The 21456-nt window shown below is 40.1% G+C and overlaps 1 protein-coding gene across 1 annotated transcript in view; it reads right to left on the bottom strand.

Moving 5' to 3' along the window:
* Positions 1 to 21456, bottom strand: part of ARHGEF10 (Rho guanine nucleotide exchange factor 10) — a 124060-nt gene that overhangs the window by 62264 nt on the left and 40340 nt on the right. Inside the window, exons 4-13 of the mRNA XM_082481166.1 lie at positions 20555 to 20845; positions 19177 to 19240; positions 16781 to 16860; positions 14938 to 14994; positions 12029 to 12192; positions 8717 to 8833; positions 7407 to 7521; positions 5365 to 5477; positions 1282 to 1359; positions 870 to 1049 (exon numbers count right to left, since the gene is read on the bottom strand). Of these exons, the coding sequence (XP_082337292.1) occupies positions 870 to 1049; positions 1282 to 1359; positions 5365 to 5477; positions 7407 to 7521; positions 8717 to 8833; positions 12029 to 12192; positions 14938 to 14994; positions 16781 to 16860; positions 19177 to 19240; positions 20555 to 20845 (1259 nt within the window). The remainder of the gene's footprint in view (positions 1 to 869; positions 1050 to 1281; positions 1360 to 5364; positions 5478 to 7406; positions 7522 to 8716; positions 8834 to 12028; positions 12193 to 14937; positions 14995 to 16780; positions 16861 to 19176; positions 19241 to 20554; positions 20846 to 21456) is intronic.

A 21456-nucleotide genomic window follows, 5' to 3' on the forward strand; every position in this document is an offset into this window, starting at 1 on the left:
TTACCAAGAAAGCAGACAGATTGTGTGGCCTGCAAACAACCCCCTGTTGAGGGGTAAAACTGCTGCCCATTGTCATCTTAGTAATTTTATCCCTCTCTTCTGCAGAGCTGGTCTCATTAACACTACCTAACTTGCTTCAGGCAAAACAAGACAGGTTTGCTTTAAACAGCAAATCTTTAGTAACTGTTTCATTTTGACTCAAATGGGGTCAAAGCACTCAGAGGCACAGATCCCAGCCCTCAGAGCGTGAAAAGGTGGTAATTTCCAGCAGCTGGGTGGCAACAAAATAAAGCACTCAAACAAGCAGGTAGGCAGCCTTTTCCATCCACACAGTGGTGGGAACAATGTCTTTTCTATCAACCAAGGCCACTTCTTTTCTCTAGTGGCTAGTTCAGTCCTTTATCGGATGGACTTCCATTAAGGGTGGGATAGTGTTTTACAAATACCTGTGCCCCAGGCTCAATTAATAGCCAGGAATTCAGCACATCACCTACCGTGGTTTTTTCTATTCCCAACAAACATACTATGTTTGACTATCTACTTTTTAAGAGATGCTGAACCTCAATCTCACCTTAATTTTGGTGGGTTTGTTAATCTCTATCATTTCACAAAAAGAAACTGTTTACTTAAATGTCTGAAAGCTTGATCAAAGCCTGAAAATTTTGCCCAAAATCTTTTTACATCTGCCAACTAAGCCAAAGACGTGTTGGTGTCAGTTTCCATACCAGGATGGTACATATATACTCTGACAGTTGCCACAGGCATTGGAGAATATGGGAATAAAAAGGCCAACTTAGACAGAAGGATATGGAGATGCAATAATAAGACTAAAATAAAAACAGATTATCTGTTCAGATGCATTTGCTTACTGAAGCAACAAAGACATCACCGATCATTTCAACAGAGTCCCACTCAGATACACGACTTGCCAATGCAATCTGAAACATTGAATGGCACTGAAGAATTTCCTTAATTCGATAAAAGACCATTTTTAGTTTTCTTTCGCTCAATAATTTTGGTTCCATATCTGAAAGGGGCTTCTCATATTGCTGTAGGGAAAAAAAAAAAGATTTAAACAACAACAACAAAAAGAAGGGTCTTCTACAAGCAGAAAAAAAAAAAAAAAAACACCAACAATTTAAGTTGGGGTATACACACACAAAATCACTAAATACTTGGCATGAAGCATCTGTAGCAAAATCTATGGGAGTCATACTACAGACAGGATTTTGATTACTTTCCAGATTTCCAAACTATAAAACACAGAAGATATTAATGTACCTCCAGGATTCTTTTGAGAGCATCCACGTAATTCTTCTCACTGTCAACTACAGAGCCCAAAATATACCTTCTCACCACCTGTTGAAGAAATAAAGTTTTGTCTAAGCTCTAATCAGGTAACATGTTCATCATAGTTGAGAATGCTGATGATAAAATTCTCACATTAATAAAACACAAAGCAATTTCAATACTGGAACTGCAATAAAATAATACTGTGCGTCTTCAAAACTAAGTTTAATTTTACTCTAAAATTATTTATTTTAAAGAACACAACAATTATTGTATCTTTACAATCTTCACTGACTGTTGCAATGCCAAGCTTTACTTTTGAAATTTGTATTTTAATTTTAGATGTATAAAAGTAGGCATTAATATAAATAATAATAGGTATAAGATGATGTTGGCTACTTTGGTGGATTGCTGCAACAAAATAGGTAACCAGTTTTCAAAATCAGTCTTCAAGATTAATTTTCTATTTTTAATAAGTTTTGTGAATTTCTTAGGAGTAACCTGAAGGACAAACAAGCAAACATTAATCGCCTTTTTAAGGTAAAGTCATATCAACTGTACCATTGAGAAAGTATCTAAGTCATTCAGTGTTCTTTTTTGGGCATTACCATGTGTAAGTGAAAACCCTGTCTCATCTACATTCATACCCATTGACACAGTTGTAAGAGCTTCAGGAAGCACTACCATATTTCATGTTTACAAATTACAGGCTATTTATCACACCTCCTTCTCCACCTCCTGCTTCTGCTATTCAATGGAAACGCACATTGTATGCACATGCAGGTGACATGACAGGAACGACTGGGGAGCCAATCTGGTTTAAAACTTGAACTTCTTACTGTTACTGATTAGATTTCTTGCTGGTTTTAAGGACTTGTTTTGACCCAAATCCATTTCCTAACCCAGCTCATTCCAGGGCTTTCAAAAGCGGGAGACTGAGGGAGAAGACAGCACAAGGGCAGGCTCAAACCACTCCCCACAACTACAAGGGAAGGCAAAACTGCCTCTTTTGCTATTTTAAGACAGCCTAAATGACCATGAAACTCAAATCTTAGACTTGCTTCTCTCTGCTTCTGATCCCCACGGCCTCCTGCCTCCTCCGCCACAGCTGCCTTTAATTCTCCACACTTGTATTTTGCATTATGAAGTTAAGTGCATGTTATGCAAGGATTTTCTTTCAAGTACTGGCATTTCAAAGGAAGACTTCAAAATTATCTGAGGCCTTGCTTAAATATATATACGGTAAAATTTGTTGTGTCTAATTTGTGTTTAGAAAGGATTTGCTATAAGGTATCAGCTGCTCTGGTAAAGGATACTAACTGTACTTTTAGTCACAGTTCATTCTTCTAAAATGAATAAACATCTGTAGAAAATGTTTGGGTTTTTTCAGGCTCTATAATACATAAAATAGATACTTAATAGTGCCTAGAGATTATTGCAATAGGTACACACAACTTACAAGAGGCTTGCATGCCAGTCTTGCATTTATATTCAGCTTTTCACAGAATCACAGAATCATCAGAGTTGGAAGGGACCTCTAGAGATCATCTAGTCCAACTCCCCTGCCAAAGCAGGATTGCCAGAGCACATTACTCAGGACTGCATCCGGACGGGTCTTGAAGGGGACTCCACAACCTCCCTGGGCAGCCTGTGCCAGTGCTCTGTCACCCTCACCGTTTTGCTAGTAACAGTAGCATACAAACATAAAACAACTTATTGTCAGAATTCAGGTCCCGGTATTAAAGCAAAAGCTGTCAGGGCTGAGACCCAGCACAGGACATGGCATTTAAACAGGCACCGTGTTTTAAACAAAAGCTATCATGCCACCTGCTGTTTAAAAAAAGCACATTCATAACATCCACTCTGTGGCAGAGTAGTCCAGGTTGGAAATGGCTTCTGGCCTTTGTCCTCTCCAGCTGGGACACCCAGGGCTGCTGCGCAAGTCTGCCGGCCATGGCGTGGGGTTACTCCAGCCCACAGCCAGGACCTGGGTTGGCCTCTGTTGAGCTGCTCCAATTTTTCTGTCAGCCTCAGCCCATCGAAGCCACCCTGACCAGCATCCCCCCGCCTCCCACACACGGCCTGCTGCACCCCTCCAAGTTGGTGTTGCCTACAAATGTGCACCACAGCTGGTATCCAGAATGTTAATTAAACACTACGGGCCCCATGTCTGCTCCTGAGGGACACCACTAACATTGGCCACCTGCTGGGCTTTGTACCATGGACTACAACCTTCTGAGCATGGTGTCCTCACCCGTTTTCTAGCCACCTTCTAGTCCACCTATACAAATTATCTCTCACCTATATAGCTACAAGGGTACTTCAGGACACTGCTGAAAGCTAAAGCAGAGGTAAATGACATCCTCTGCTCTCCTCTGTCCACAAGCCAGTCATCTCAAAGGCACTCAAGCTGGTCAGGCACAAATGGGCTCTGGTCCACCTATGCTGACTGTTTCCAATCACCCTCCTGCCCTTCTGAAGCCAGAAATAGCTCCCAGGAGCATTTGCTCCATCACCTTCACAGGGACTGAGGTGAGGCCAACCTGGATCCTCCTTCTCACTCTTCTTGAGGATGAGAACGTGACGTTTACTTTTTTCCAGTCTTCCGATCACTGTGATCTTAGATGACAGAGAAAAGTCTTACCCTCAGCATCCTCAAATCCATCCCATCTGGTCCCACGGACACCTCTATGTCCAACTGGCCTCAGTACTCCCTAACTGCAGGTAATGCTTCACTCCAGCAGGACCTGCCTCTACATTCTCAGGGGCTTTGGAAGCCTCCTGAGGACAAACCTCACCAATAAAAGTTGAGGCAAAGGTGTGGCAGAGTACCTCTGTCTTTTCAGTGCCCTTTGTCACTAGGTCCCTGCCCCATTAAGCAGCAAACCCATATTTTAATTAGCCTTCTTTTTGCTGCCAATGTACATATAAGAAATGTTTCGTGGTGACCCCTCGCACCTCACTATTTCCAGCAGAGCTTTAGCTTCCTACTTCCATTCCTGCCCACTTGGGCAGCTTCTCCTGGGTAAACAGGCAACATACATCATGACATACACAACAATTACTAGTTTGCTCCAAATTAAGAGCACTCTGTTTTTCCAAAAGAGGGTACATTTATTTTTAATTACCTACAAAAAAAACCCCACCCAAACAACAGTGAAACTCTCAAACCCTTCTTTGGAAAGAATGAAAAGACAGCATTCAGATTAACGCTTAGATCATACATTATAATGAAATCTTACAGTAACGTAACACAATTTGTTAGTTGCATTGTTTCAAGAGCAGCACTTCACTGTGCTAAACACATCAGAAAAATAAACCTCACCAAGCAATCAAAAAAAACCAACCCACCTTATACTACTCTCCTCAGCTGCCCCTTAATTTAGTTTTCTGCTCATTTTCTGAATGTATTGACCACATGACTTGACACCACAAGAAGCTAAAAACTCGTGTAGTTGTTACTTGTCATAACAATACAGCAACATGAACCCACAGGATTTATTTTCAGCCAAAATTTCTAACTGATGGTGATTTCAGGGTTTTTTCCACAGTGACTGTAGAGTTTGAAGTGGAGAACAGCCAAATATACTCTCCTGTAGACTTGACTTTATTGGGAACAAGGTGGTTTGTTTTTTTGTTTTTTTTTGTTTTTGTTTTTTTTAATCAGGAGAAACTTTAAGACCCAGAGAGCGTACAGGATATTCTCTACAGTTAAAACAGAAATATTGAAGCACCTGGAGCAATGTTTTCTGACTCAACAATAACATTTTAATTCTTTTCTTTTTCGCTCAAACCCATCACATTTAAGTGTTCAGGTGGTAAAACAATATAATTATTATAGATAATTTTATAATGCAAAACAACATTTTGCATCTCTGGCTGAATTCAGGACTATACAACTATATGCACACATACCAATTTTCAAAAAGCTACTTATTCAGTTCTGAATTTGATGTCTGCTTAATTTATGTTAAACAACAATAAGTTTGAAGAGCAAGGCACTTAGGAGCCATTGATGTAGAGCAGAAGGGGAAGAAAAAGAGGTAGAAGGCCATATTTCCAAAAGCCTACTACCTGCTGCTGTGATAATCCTTCAGGCATAGGAGTCATAATTGCTTCTGTATGCATACAGTCCACATCAATAAATAAATTTAGTTCCTCTTCTTCCAGGCATGATGACCTATGATCTACAAATAATTGAATAACCAAAATGTCAACTTTTACAACATGTAGACTGAAAGAAGGAAAAGAAAACAAAACAAACAAAAAAAAACAACCCAAAACAAGCAAAGATCCTGTCATCCAAGCACAACAATTACACAGCAGTCTCGTTTTCACTTACCAAACAAAAGAAATTTCCCAGCACTTCTGTATCACCTGTGAAATCACAAATACCACCACCGATAGGCACACTAATACAAAACATCTTTCAAAGGTATCTCAAAATCCTAAAATCCACACAGCAGGAGACAGCCTATGCATCTTTTGCTTGATCTCTACTCCCTCTTCACCGACAGGAGATCAGGGGTGTCCAGACCGCAGGACATGACAACTAGGGTTAAATCACTACAGCTCCAGGGCCAGCAGTTTTGAAATAAATGACCTTTGGGAAGAAATTAAACACACCCATAATATGATCCAGCTTTAAAAATTCCATACGCCCTTCCATAACTGAACTAAAATAAATAGCCAAGTGTACCAAAATGTTGGCTTTCATCAGAAATGAGAGTAAGGCATTCTGCACCGCTCCCTACATATTAACGTTTTGCAAAAAGCACTACCAAAGTGCAGTGATAGGTGGCAGTACGCAGCCAGCCAAAACAACAGACACGAGCAAAGGAGAGAGAAAGAAATAACAGTATGAGAAACTGTGTCTTAGAACAAAAAGGGAAGTAAGGGAAGCAGATCTGTTGGCTGGGAGGAATTCATTCATTTATTCGACAAATTTGTCACGAGCTCCCTGCTGATTTGGTAAGTGGCTAAGGGATTAAACCATCCACAGATATCCTGTGTCTGCTAAATAACATCTAGAAATATAAGGAGGAATGCCAGGCCCACTGTAACACTGCCCTGCTGAAGCAGATAATTTTCTCCTGTGCAACAGCAAGAAGTTGAGGATACATTTTTGATCACTAAAGTTTGTGCAAATAACCTTCTATTTTCTGTCTGTGAATTAGGTAAGTTCAGAGGCAGTCAGAGGCCGTAACAGGGATGCAAGATGTGTCCTGGTCCTTACAGATAGGATGCAGCTTTATGTTTGCTTGCTCACTAAAAATATCTTGTTCCAGTCTTGTGGTTTTAGCTTCCTAAAATTGTAGTTTTATAACCTCTGAAGTTACAACCATTCAATTATTTGGGCAGAAACTTGAGCAGAAAGACATACTACCTCTCAGATTTATCCTAAGAAGAAATGTTTGTATTCAGTTACTACCCCCTGCCACTTGCAAAAATTAGCTGTGGACTGCTGCTGCTGAGGCTAATGACAGAGGGTTGATGTTTGTTCTTAACTAGAGAAAGAACACAGATACTTTTAGCTTTTTTATTTCAGACCATTTTCTGTTCTCCCAATCCAAACTCAGCTTTCATCAAAAAAACCCCACCAAACTGTGATAAAGCAGAGCGGTCTCTTAAGCGTGGAAAGTGTTATCCCTTGACCACGACAAACTTTTTAAATGGTCAGCTATCACTCCACTGAAAACCATGTCATAACAGCAGACTTTCCTGACATTCAGGAGTTACTTGATGGAGGGAACTGGACAGACTTAGTACCTTAACATAATTCCCATACTCCCATATACCAATACCTAGATAGCATCTATGACACTGTTTGGGTTTTTTTTGTTGTTATTGTTTTTAAATGGACCCTTCTTTGTGGTCCTCAGGTTTCTCAGGCCACTCCAGTTCTTGCCCCAAACCAAAATCTACTCAAGAGGTACTGACCATACTGTCATTTGAACTGAATGTTCTACCATACTTTACTGATATAAAGCTGATTTCATGCATCCAGGACTCAGCTCCCAGTACAAAAACCTGCTAGGCCATTCACTTCCTCTCTCATTTCTAGTCAGAAATGACTAGAGAGAGTAACAAACAAACATGGTATAATTGGCACATACCTTGAGAAATAAAAGATTTTGTTCTAATGAAAGAACGACCCTTTTTCACAGCTGCTTTTGTCTTTTCAAGCCCATCTTTGGTACCTTCTCTAGCAGCTCTCATAAGCTTTTGCATCTGTAAGATAAAAAACACAGTCTACATGTTCAGTGAATAATAGGAACACACTTGAGCATACCATGCAGAATACTTTTGATCAAATATCTTTAAAAAGGAGTAGTTTAGGCTATAAATATAGCCCCAAGTCAAAGGAATATCTCGTAAGCACACAGATCCATCAAAACTCAGATCTGAGCACCTGTACTTTTTCTTAATAAAATCAAACCTGGAGAAAAAGAATTACTTAATGGCAATATTGTTTGCAAGCCTAAAATAACAGGAATGCTTAAGAACACTTCTGCATCAAACATCTGAACTCAAAAATAGTCTCAAATGCTTGGCTTTACATTGTATAACAAATAACTACTACAAACAGATCATTAACAGCCAGGATTCTTGCCCATCTTCCAATGTCCCACTAACTCTGCCAAAGTATTTCTGACCTAAAGATAATCCCCTAGACTCAGTTCTATATTAACTATACTCTTAAATCAACACTGTTTTGCAGAAAAAGTTACAACTAATAATTTGATTGAAGAAATAAGTTGATTTAATTTTAAATTGCATAATTTTATAGTACAGTACTACAGCAAAAAGAAATTTCATTAAAAAAAAGAAAAAGTGTTGTTTTGCTAGGAAATGTTTATTAAAAAAAACTGCTTGGTACTTTTGCTTTACCAAAATGCCACCACAGCAAAAAATTCCTACTACTGCTAGAGCTGTGCTGACATCATCAGCGACATCAGAACACAAACAAAGCTGTCTTGCTGCAATCAGGCAATTTCTCGGTTTGAGCCGAAGCTTTTAGCAGAAACCCAGCCTTTTCACAGTGGCTCCATTCAGAGTGGAGAGCAGGGAGATCCTGACTCCCCCAGTCTGATCCCACGTGGCTGGCGAGCCAGGGTCAGGCTCACCCCGCCGAGGCACCGGGGCTGTACGCCCGGCTCACACTCGGGGATAAGGACAGCAGTCAGCAGGGAAGGACAATGCCCTATCTCATCTTCTGAAACTGTTACCGTTAAAAGCAAGCATGGGAAAAGATCCTTGACAAAGTACTTTTAAGACAAACTGCATAATAATAACCCATCACATTTAGAATTCATTTCATGCAAGTTATTGCCCACTTTTTCAAGTTGTTATTAAAAGACAACATTGTCTGTGTTGGAAAAGCAATCATTTAAACGTAGCTAGTTACAAAAATCAACTACACTACCTTCAGCTCATGTTTTTGCTTTAGTTGCTGTATCTCTACTGCTCCCACAGTGTTTGCCATCAAATCTTTCATCTTTTTTTCATAATGCTCCTTTAAACGCGTTAGGTCATGAGAAAGCTACAGTGTATAAAAAGACACAATCTTTTCAAAAAGCCTGTAGTGCAAACTTTATGCTAAAGCACTTGCGTATATCATGCATGTTGCCCCGTCTGCCTACTGGTACATCAACAACTGAGGGAAAATTATCATTTAGGGAAATTCCAACCTGACAAATGGATCGCTGAACTTCCTGAAACTCAGCCAGGCATCTTTCTGCTATGCCAGCAACCATGTAAAGGAGGGCTAAAGTCACTTAGGCTAAGCAAAGTCTGTATTAACTATATTGTGCACATCTTTTATAAACTGTGTGGAAACAACGCCGCAGCTTTAACCATGAGCATCATTCGTTGAAGCACAAAGCCTAACAGGTATATTTCTGACAGTCCTTCAAAACAGTGAATCAGAAGACTGAAGAACCTATGGAGGTTGCTAGCGCCCGAGAAGACAGAGATCAACAGCGCCAGCAAGTTGGGTAAGGAGACACTAACAGGGGAGGATGCGCAGTCTTGTAATTTCCACATTGTGTGACGATGGGTGTAACCACCTCATATGTGAATATATCCATTTTCAAGGTAAGGAAACTATCGCAGAGAAATGCTCTGCAATACTAATTAACATTTGCTAAACATTTTGAGAAAGCCAGACAAAAGAGGTTAAAGTGTAACCAGAAAAAAAAAAAAAAAAAAAAAGAAAATATTTGGTGCACCCTATAATAGAAGTCCAATGGAAAAACCCTCGGCCTGATGGCAGTTATTTGGCAAGTGATGAAAGCATCAGGAAAGAGAAGGCCTACTGAGTTGAAAACAAAGGGACAGGTCCAGCATTTAGCTCCGCTAGGCTAGGTCAGGATGCAATTACCTCCAACGTGATAATTCTAGCATTACAGCAGTATAATTAAGAACAGTATCTGGTTCACAGACTAGAAATATTTAATAGCACAAAAACCTTCCCATCTTAAAATAAATAGATAAATAAAAATAATCATCAAGAGTCATAACAAAAAAGTGACTTTGAGGGAAGTCTTACCAGTATTTCAAATTAAAAATCCCACCTCCAACCTTCCCCATATTTTTCAACAGACACTAAAAATAATAAGCAAAGTAAGTCTCTCATGGGCTCTGAAAGGCTATAGAAGGAGATGTGCTGGGAAAACACTGTAACATCCATCACAAGACCTGAGGAGAAGTGAGAGTTAGCGCAAGGAATGGATACAGATAAGAGGTATAAAGTGGAGTGGTTTCTGCCTGTGTTGAAGTACCGGTGCAGGAAGGGTTGGGGTTTTTTTGGTTTGGGTGTTTTGGTGTTGGGGTTTTTTGTTTGGGTTTTGTTTGTTTGGTTGGTTGGTTTTTAATTTCAGCAATTCTAAAATTTCGGTATTTCCTCATTCTCTGCCAAACCCCTTCTCTAGTTTGCTGACTTCTCCACCTCCCAGTAATCCATCCAGGTGAAGCAGCCCCTGTGACTTCTCCATCCACCAACTAATGTGTTCCTAGGCTCTTCATCCCCATCCTCACAAGGCGATCCTCAACACCTTTTGTCACAGGCCTGAAAACGCAAGCTGCAGGGCAGTACCCCAGAGCACATCCCTCTCCTCCTACCACTCCTCAGTCTTTTGCTGAGACACTCTGCGCCCGATCCTGGCACCATCACTCCCAACTCACTGCCAACAGTTTCCTGTGACAGATCAAAGTATACTTGTAAGTGTTTAAAAAATGGCTTTAAACTTTGCTTTGTGCACATGTGTAAATAGATTCCTATGACTATGGCCAAAGTTGAAGCTACATATAACAGGAAAAGGTGAAAAAAAAAAATTAAAGAACAAACCAGCAGCCATGTTAAGACTTACACACTCACATGCAAAGTCATTTCCTAGTCTCTTCTAAAGGTATTAAAAAAAAAAAAAAAAACCAACAAACTCAGTTTTATTCAGTCTAGTTCAAAAACTCCCCAGAAAGAAACAACTGCAATATCATAAACTTGTTCTAGTCAGGACAAAACCAAAACAAAATGATGAGCACTCAGCTTACAAAGTGCTGATTTGGGTGGGCTCAAGTCCTGCAGTTAATTGCTCACTCCCTGATTTCCAAAGTGTGGGCAGCAAGGATGGTGGTAGGGGGAGAGCAGATAATGCGTACCGGAGGGTAAACGCAGACAGTGAGGATTTTATTCTCATCAAGAAACCTGCAAAATGAAAATAAGGGTCCCATGGAAGAATACTCTGGTCACTGTGCTGACATTGTCGAGCCACAGGGTGCTGGAGCCACTAACAGTGCGCAGCTGGGAAGTGGCTCTTGGGTGTCTGTCCCTGGCCAGCACACACTGGGGGGTCCCGAGGATTTTGCAGCGACTCCAGGCACTGAGCCCGGCCTTACCTGTCCCCACTGTGCCCCGCATCCCTGCCCTCCAAGCACTCAGAGCAGGGAACTAGCAGCAGGAGGCTGCCCAGGTCCCAGGCAAGACTTCCCTCTCACAGAAGGGGCCCAAGGGCAGAAGGAGAGAGGCCAAAGCAGCTCCGAGACCACGGGAGTCTGGGCTCCTCCGGACGTGCAATCAGAAAGATGCAGCAAGGGCAGGAATCCATGCCATCAGCATCTTCCTGCCTCCTGCGGCACGGATGTAGCCAAAGATACTAGACCAGAGATGCGTCACAGATGGATCATTTTAATCTCTTCTCTCCTTAATAAAAGGTGCAGACTTCTCTCTGATCACAAAAACCTTTTATTTTCAGGCTTTTTTTAAGATCAGTCACCTTCAAACAACCAAAGGGATACAGATTTAAGACAAAAAGGCAGGGAACACTAGTGAACAGTTTTGTGACTTGCACACCTGAAGGATCCCCAAAACTTCAAGTCTTGCCAGGCTTATCTCCATTTGCTCTTCACATTATTTTCCACACTCATTTACCACTTGCAGCTGCAAATGAAGAAAAGGTGAGGAACTGCCCACAAGCAAAAATAATCTCATTTTTAATTTCACTTTTACCCAATTTTAGTTTTTTTCTGTTCAATGAGTTTCTGTTTAATATTTTCATTTTTTCTTTTCCCTGTTACATTTTGCTGTGGACTGTCACTCCCGCACTGATTCACATCTCCTTTAAAAAGATGCTGTTGGCATTTGAAACTGGATTGAGGAGAAGGGAAATACAGGTGCATGTCAGCAAGTGATGGAAATCAGGATAACCTCAATGACTGAGCAGCACTGTGGGATACATACATGTCTCTTGTGGTTGCCTCGCAAAAAGGAGCTGGGAATTCCATTTTTACACTCAGAATCGCTCTGTTCTTCATAGCTTTCAAACTCACTTGAACTCCACCCATATTCCAGCGAGCTGTTTCCACCATCATCACCATTTTCAACATCATCATAAATCATTTCCTCTGCAAGAATTAAACCAAAACACAAAAAAGCAACACTGAAATTTCCATTTGTTTACACACCAAAAAACTTGTTCAGGATGTATTATAAAGAACTACACAGATTCTGGTACATACATTTTAAAATGTAAATTAAATCCAATATTCAAAGAGCCAAAGTGTGTTGTCTTTGTTGTAAAAGAAGACAGTGTTATGGGAACACATCATGATCTTTTTACAAACATGCCTACTCAAAGTACACTGTTATGTCCAAACCCCACAATGTGTTTTAGAAAAAAATCAAAGGAAGTTCAAACTGTAGCTGTGAACATCCACTTGCACTGAGAAGCAGCACCCTTCAATTTGCAAGCTTGCCATGTGTCCCTAGGAACATCTTCATCATCAGCTCAGATGAGAAGTGTTTAAAACATTGCAAGACTCAAATGAAAGTGTCACTACTTCAAGCAGAACAAATCAGACCAAGAAACGTGTTACCCTATGATATTTTATCACTTGTCATTCTTACAACTCCACCAGTCACTAGGAATATCTGCAGGTTACCTTGCCCAGCATCTAGTCTGAGAGCTTGAAGTGTTAACCTTTTCAAGATATAGAAAGCTATATTGCAAAGGCTGACCAAAGTATCACCTGTTAAAGACATGGGTCTTTTTGTTGGCACAGATGTCAAGTATGATAAACTGACCAAAATCAAAATGGAAAATTTTTAGTGCCAATTACTTATCAGGCACTCTACATGCAGCATCATTTGTCATTCCAAGTAGTGTGGACACTTCTGCCAGGGATCCCTATTGTCAGAGGTTATAATGCAGCATTTAAAACTGTCTTATATTAAATTCAGTAAAGAAAAAGTTATGCTTTCATTTTAAGATCAAAGTATTATTTAAATTGAGAAAAAAAGAAGAACTCGAGAGAAAAGCTGACATTTTACACATCTGTCTAAACCCTGGATTCTGTGATTTAAAAATTACATTTTGACCAATAATATTTTAATATTAGCATTAATTAATTTTTTTTATAATTAACACAGAAGAATGTCCTCTAATTTGGAAGAATCAGGTTAAGATTTTTTTTAAACCTCTATGCGTATCAAGACTGTCTTAAAAATATACTTACTGAAGAAGACATTTTAGTGCTAATCTAGCACAATGAATAATTTAAGAGAATCATCACAGTAAGTCAAGACTTTTATAAAAGTCTATGACTTTTGCAATGCCAGTATTAGGGCAGGATTTACCCAGTGATTTGGTGGACCTATCTTGTCCATGCGCTAATGTAGATTGAGCTCTGGCTGTGACTTTTTTGGAATAGTTTTGTCTCCTTGACAAAATACACAATTCATAATCATCAAGATCATGAATATACAAAGATTAAAATTCCCTCACTACCCATTTTCTCAGACTCTTTCAATGTCTTTGGGGACAAGTGAAAAGCCAAAATTTTAATTAATGTCTTCTAGGCTAAGCTGAAAATTCTGACCGAGATGCTCAGCGGAGCTTTGCTCTGCATCCTGTATCCCTCCCGAGCTCCCTCTTGGCCTTGGTGTATGTGTTTCCCGACTGAACAGCGAGAGCATAAAGATGTCCCTGCCCAGAGCAGCACAGGCCACTGAGGGAGCTTGCAGTAATAAAAGCACTCAAGCCATGAATGTAACATAACATTTTCAATTAATAAATGAAACAAATTTCAGTAATAATTTGTAAAACACCTTGCCTCAACACCACTAAGGACAAGAAATGAAAATGTTCCTGCTTTAAAGATAAATGTGGTTTTCACACAAGAAAGCTTAGGTGTTTTCTTGAATCATTAACAACTTCAGTATCAAACACCTACACACTCTGAAAGCCATGACAAGTAGATGCCAAGTTCCTAATAAGCCAATCCACTCAAGCACAAAATCAGTTTGTAGCAACCAAGCTTTAAGCACAGTCTCCACTATAACCAAAACTGCAAAACAAATCCCAGCAAAAATTCATTGACATGAGCTTCTTAGAATCATAGAATGGCTAGAGTTGGAAGGGACCTTAAAGATCATCTAGTTCCAACCCCCCTGCCATGGGCAGGGACACCTCCCACCAGACCAGGTTGCTCAAAGCCCCATCCAGCCTGGCCTTGAACACTTCTTAAGCCCCAGCTCCGTCGTTCCCAGTAAATGCAAAATCTTGGCTCCAGCAACTACTTTAAGATCTATTCTGTCCCTTCCAAACGTGTCACACCATCAGGAGCTGGATCACTCCAGAGCTGAAATAAAACATTTCTCTAGAGTCACAGTCAAAATGGTAAACAGCCACTCTGAATATCCTCTTCCACCTTTTGCGTATTTTTATGTTGAAGGGAGACTTTCAAGAATAGAGCAGTTCTCTGTATAACCACGACAATGATGCATTATCATACATTAATTAACAATTTAAAACACCCTTTTCCTACCTACCTTGCCTTGTTTAGGTCACTATAGCTACAACATCCAAAACTAATTCACTAATAAACAGAATACTCAAGCATTTGGGACAGTATCTATAGAATAAAACAGAATTAATCTTCTGAGAAGACCGGTGTAGAAGACCTACTAAGATAAAATCTTTCAGGAGTTCATTTAATTCTGAACTTTGTAAGACCTACCGATTATTGACACAGTGTTAATTTCGTTTACATATATTTTAGATACTTAATGAACGTATCTATTCAGTATACATGAACATAATTCCATATTACATTGCTATCAACATAGTCGGTATTACAAAAACCTCAAACCTGGTTCAGAGTCTGAATTTTCTCTTGGCACATCATCGTAAATTACTTCATCAGGGTCTAAAAGAAAAAAAAAAAACACAAATGAGAAACCCCCTAAAATTTGAATGGCACCGAAATACAGTGTTTAAGGGGCATTTAGACAATACCCTTAATGACATGCTTTAGCTTTTGGTCAGCCCTGAACTGGTCAGGCAGTTGGACCAGATAATCATTGTAGGTCCCTTCCAACTGAAATATTCCATTGTATTCTAAAGAATTTTGGTTATACTGGCACATATGAGTACAATGGAGATATGACTAATTCTCCACTAGCATTTTGCTGGTACATCTGATCATCATTCAAATAATGCAAAAATGCACAAAACCAGTATAAGGTATTTGTGAAATTTCACACAGTTTTATCTGCATTGTTTGTGATGACCTTCGGTAGCCTGAAAACAGAAATCCACTTCAACAGCCGACATTTCTCCCTCCTTTTTACAATAGTATGGTATGTTCTGTGCTTATCTAAGGTTGTTCATTGCCTTACTAAATGACTGTAGAGAAGCTATAATAGACATTTTTTAAAGATAATCAAAACTAAATAATGCAATGACCATTGTAGTACATTAAGAGGCAGAATGAGGATGCAAATTCTTCAGTCACTTCAAGTGCCAGTTAGGAACCGACACAATAACCTGTCCTCAAACCCCACAGTCTCTGTTCTTGCTTAAAATGCAGCTGCCAGCAAAGAGCCAAGGGCACATACTAAGAAAAAGTGGCAATTCCTTCCCTTCCACCTTCTCCAAGAACTTATTTGCCAATTACTCCATGAGAAGAATAATTACATGTACATATACAGAGCAGACTGAACATGAACAAATTCCCACTGAAGATGCATTGATTGAGCCAAGCGATTTCCTTAAGACAGTGACAAACAATTCCATAGACTCCAAAAAGCACTCCATGGAAAAGTACATCATAGAATCATCTGGGCTGGAAAGGACCTTTAAGATTATTGAGTCCAACCATCAACCTGACACTGCCAAAACCACCACTAAACCACGTCCCTAAGCACTATGTCTACCCGTCTTTTAAATACCTCGAGGAATGGTGATTCAACCACTTGCCTAGGTAGCCTTTTCCAATGTTTGATGACACTTTTGGTGAAAAAAATTTTCCTAATATCCAATCTAAACGTCCTCTGGCACAACTTCAGGCTGTTTCATCTTGTCCTATTGCCTGTTACTTGGGAGAAGAGACCAACCTCCACCTCTCTCCAACCTCCCTTCAGGTAGCTATAGATAGCCATAAGGTCTCCCCTGAGCCTCCTTTTCTCCAGGCTAAACCACCCCAGTTCCCTCAGCTGTTCCTCATAAGACTTGTTCTCTAGACCCCTCACCAGCTTCATTGCCCTTCTCTGGACACACTCCAAGCACTATGTCTGTCTTGTAGTGATGGGTCCAAAACTGAACACAGTATTTGAGGTGCAGCCTTGAATGGTGCAGGCAGTACCGAGTACAGGGACACAATCACTTTCTTAGTCCTGCTCACCACACTATTCCTGATACAGGCCAGGATGCTGTTGGCCTTTTTGGCCACCTGGGTACACTGCAGCCTCATATTCATCTGGCTGTTGAATGTTAACTGTATTTTAAAACACACAATTTTATTTTACTGCTGAATGTTTTAACTGGTATAAATTGTTTCTGGAACATATCTGAAAAAAAAAACAGTAAAAGTGAACATGGACATTCCTGTAATATATATATGTATATTTGCATATAAATACACACATACAGTTGATCACAACTTAAAACTGACCTTCTTCTACAGTTGTACTTCAATGCTCACTGATACTTACTTTCCATCCATGCTGTATTTGCAGGATCTGCAACCCACTTGGCCAGAGCATCATCCTCTCTCTTGGCCTGGTTATCTTCACTTCAAAAAAAGGCCACAAAATAAAATCATTAAAAGCTACACCACAACGTTTTTAAACAACTGTGAAGACAAGACAATAAATATCTTGCTGCATCCCAGTTCCTGCCCCGAGACTGCTGATTACTCAAAAACACTGCTTCAGGAAGTAATTAAGGAGAATAATCATAGAATCATAGAATCAGTGAGGTTGGAAAGGACCTTTAAGATCATCAAGTCCAACCATTAACCTACCCTGATAGAAACACCACCACTCCTAAACCATGTCCCTAAGCAGCTCATCTACCCTTTTCTTAAACACCTCCAGGGATGGTGAATCCACCACCTCTCTAGGCAGCTTATTCCAATGTTTAATAACCCTTTCAGTGAAAAAATGCTTCCTAATATCCAATCTAAACCTGCCCTGACATAACTTGAACCCATTTCCTCTTGTCCTATCACTTGTCGCCAGGGAGAAGAGGTCAGCTCCCATCTCTCTAAAACCTCCTTTCAGGTAGTTGTAGAGGGTGATAAGGTCTCCCCTCAGCCTCCTCTTCTCCGGGCTAAACAACCCCAGATCCTTCAGTCGTTCCTCATAAGGTTTGTCCTCCAGACCCTTCACCAGCTTTGTAGCCCTTCTCTGGACACGCTCCAACACCTCAATGTCCTTCTTGTAGTGAGGGGCCCAAAACTGAACACAGTACTCGAGGTGAGGCCTCACCAGTGCCGAGTACAGGGGGATGATTACTTCCCTAGTCCGGCTCACCACACTATTCCTGATGCAGGCCAGAATGGTGTTGGCCTTCTTGGCTGCCTGGGCACACTGCTGGCTCATGCTCAGCCGGCTGTCCACCAACACCCCCAGGTCCTTTTCTGCCAGGCAGCTTTCGAGCCACTCCGCCCCCAGTCTGTAGCGCTGCATGGGGTTGTTGTGACCCAAGTGCAGGACCCGACACTTGGCCTTGTTGAACCTCATACCATTGGCCTCAGCCCATCTGTCCAGCCTGTCCAGATCCCTCTGCAGAGCCAATCTACCCTCAAGCAGATCAACACGCCCCCCCAGTTTAGTGTCGTCTGCGAACTTACTGAGGGTGCATTCGATCCCCTCATCCAGATCGTTGATAAAGATATTAAAGAGAACGGGCCCCAGCACCGATCCCTGGGGGACACCACTCGTCACTGGACACCAACTGGATTTAACTCCATTTACCACCACAATAATAATATAATAATAAAATATTATATATAATAACAATAAAATTATATAAAAATAAAATTATATAAAATAACAATAAAAATATAATAATCTATTATATTTAACAGTCCGACAATTTTAGTCAAGAAATTGAAAACGCTTCCCTTCCAATCTCAAGAAATATTTTGCTTTTGAGTTCTTTTACCAGAACACAGGACACTCTCTCTTAGAAAACAGTGAAGCGAGAGCTGCTCTTTCACTGTAAATAAAACTAAAGATGTTCTGGGCTACACCAGAAGCCATTGGGTTAGACAAAGCTGTTCTCCTCCTCTGGTTGGTGCTGGTGAGGCTGAACCTGCAGCAGCATGTCCAGTTTTGGATTCTCAACACCCCCCTTCTACAGAGTTATGGGGAAATCTGGAGAAGCTACCTCTGGAGAGATGTGGAGAAAAGGAAATTGGGGACTAAAGCACATGGCCTACAAGGAAAGAGGTGGGAGACACGGAGCTTATTTAGTCTGGTGAAAAGGATGCTACGGGGTGATCCAACAGCAGCTACAACTATCTGAAAGAGAGCTACAGAGGTGATAGAGTTGGGGTTGGTTTTTTTTATTTTGTTTGGGTTTGTTTTGGGGGCTTGGGGGCTGCTTTTTTCAGTGCCAGATGATACACAAGGAGGGATGGTCAACAAACTGTATTTTGGAAGATTTAGTTCGGATATCAGAGAAAAAATATTTGCCAAAGGGTAGTACAGCAGGGAAGACTGCCCAGGAAAGCTGCAGCATCTCCATCCTTGGAGGTTTTCAAGACTCAGCTACCAAGGCCATGGCTGATCTAACAGCATGTTGGCAGTGGTCCTGCTGAAAGCAGTAGGCTATACTATAAAATCTCAGCAGCCTGTTGCAGCTGACATTGCATGACATTTTTGAAGGAACTAGCTTTAATTTTTATAGAGTTATAGCACAGTTATTTATACATGACACCTCAATCAGTGCTGATTTTGGTACACAACCAGAGTTACAGACTTAAGAAAACAAAAATAAACATGGAAGTGTCACAAAAGAAAAATAAAATACTTATCAAATGTAAGCTTTCTTAGAAATAAAGGTTTTACACATCATTAAAACATGCTGAACTGGCAATCACCTATTTTGAGGCTCCTCTGAGTTCACAGAATTACAATGACATTCTTCAGTTGCTGACTGCGTACCTGCTAAGTAGAAAAAAAAAATAATCACCAAAATGTTTGGAATAAAATGTCACTGTGGCTCAAATGGTATGTTTTAGCATAAGAAATTGATTTTACTAGTTCATCGCCGGTAATGAACAATATCCTATACAATATTTTTATCTTAAACACATCTAAAAAAATTTAGAAGTTTCTTCACTCTACCCGTTTTTGCAAATGAATGAATTCAGAGACACAGCAATTTTGTATAAGAGCTGTTAAGAGGAAATTACAATGTCTGGCGCATCAAAGTCTAATCTCTGAAACCTATATTCCTCTACAGGTAATAACAACCATGCAAACACATTTGCTTTTACTTGCCAATATTCCTAATGGTGGTAGACAGCAAAGGCTGGAAAAAAAAAAAGTATCACCATACATGGAATTACAGTAGAATTGCTGCCTAGCTAAAGAATAGTATATTCAAAATACAAGAAAGAAAAAAGAGACAGCAGATGGGAAGCTTTCTGTTTCTCCCACTCTCTTGACATTAAGCTGTCAGCTTTGCCAGTTCTGGTTACAAAACAGGGGATCGTTCCTGTTTCTGTAATAATCCATAGTTACTCCCCTTGCAATTTTCCCCTTCTGTCTTAAAATTGTACTAAAGGACAAACAGAATTAACCAAATTGTCAAGGAAAAAAATCCCACAGCAACTCTAAATCCACAAGGATTGGAAAGTAAACAAACAAACAGAAGTGCATATAGAAAAGGTAAAAGGGACAGGAACTTGGCCAGGACCTAGATAAAGCATGGTAAGGTATGAGAAGAAACCATTTGACTTGAACACTGAACTATGACTCTGGAAATTATTTCATGACATTAAAAGGGAATTAGCATTAAGCATTCTTAATAGCAAGATAAGACAGGAGTCCTCCCTTGTAGTATATGTTGTAATACGGTGCCAGCAAAACAAAAGTCAAACATCACCAACTTCAAGGGCTGGGAAAGAACTGGCTGAGTACATGTGTTTTTTCTTATGCATCTTTACTTAGGTGTCTCAATCCTAGTATGGCAAGCAGAGTCCTGTAGGAACTTTAAAAAAAAAAGCCAAAACATAACAACAACAACCGCCCAAACAAAAAAAAACTCCACAAGCTGACATTTTTATTCCAAATCTGACAAGACAGACATTTTACTTCATACTGCAGGATAAAGTTTTTTTTTTTTTATTTTGACATAAAATCTCCCACACGCATCCAGGCTGAGTGCTACACAGGCATTTACAAAACAGCACAGGTACCCGAAATTAAACAAGGACTCCCCTTCAAATAAAATCAGGTGTTTAAATACAGTACCTTCTTCATCTACAGAAACACTGCGTATTATGACAGGACTGGAGTATGCTGGCAGTATCAAAGGTAAATTAGATGGCACAGCATAGCCACAGGGCACAGGAACAGAATATCCACCGGACAAGTTTGGACTTGCACATTCATCTTGAGGACTTGGTTCTGGTGATGAGGATGGATCCTTTTCTTGGATTGGTGAAATATTTATAACTGAGTAGGGATTTACTTTGGCTGGAGTGACTTCCACAGCAAGTTCTGATGTTCGCAGCTTCTCGCTGTTTTCTAAATTATCAGCCCCTTCAGTTGAAAAATTAAAAAGTTATTTTTCACACCTGTTCAAGCTGCTTAATATTGCTTTTTGAAAACATCCAAAACGCTGATATGATCCTTACTATACAAGTTGCTTACAATCTATGACTCATAAAATTCCCACACAGTAGTGCTATCCTCCCCGTTTTACAGATGAGGAACGCAACAGTAGCAAAAAAAGCTGGGTTACAAGGATCGCTATGGAAAAAACAGTAACTGGATTCTAAGTTCTGAATAGGAGGATTTCTGACAAGTAGCTAAGGTCCTCTTTTGCTTGTCATAAGCACACAGCTCAAATCAGCCTTAAACCCTGAAGGTTAAAATCTGGATTCTAGATTAATTTGGATCTTAAACACACATACAAGAAACATTTCAGGAATAGCCATGAGAAGAGAAAAAGTTCACTGGAGGGACGCTCCTCAAAGAACAGTCCTGAAAATACTCTGTTAAGAAAAGGGGAAAGAACAAAAGTTTCCCAGTTTTCCTCTTTGAAAATAAATTATTTTCTGTTACACAAAGTTCCTGGTATTTCTTGAGACAAGCTGAGGTACAGCAGAACCAAAGGCCCCTCTGAAGCAAGGTGCAGAACTGCGTCCCAA

The sequence above is a fragment of the Vanellus vanellus genome, assembly GCF_965231255.1.
Source record: "Vanellus vanellus genome assembly, chromosome: 3".
NCBI lineage: Eukaryota > Metazoa > Chordata > Aves > Charadriiformes > Charadriidae > Vanellus > Vanellus vanellus.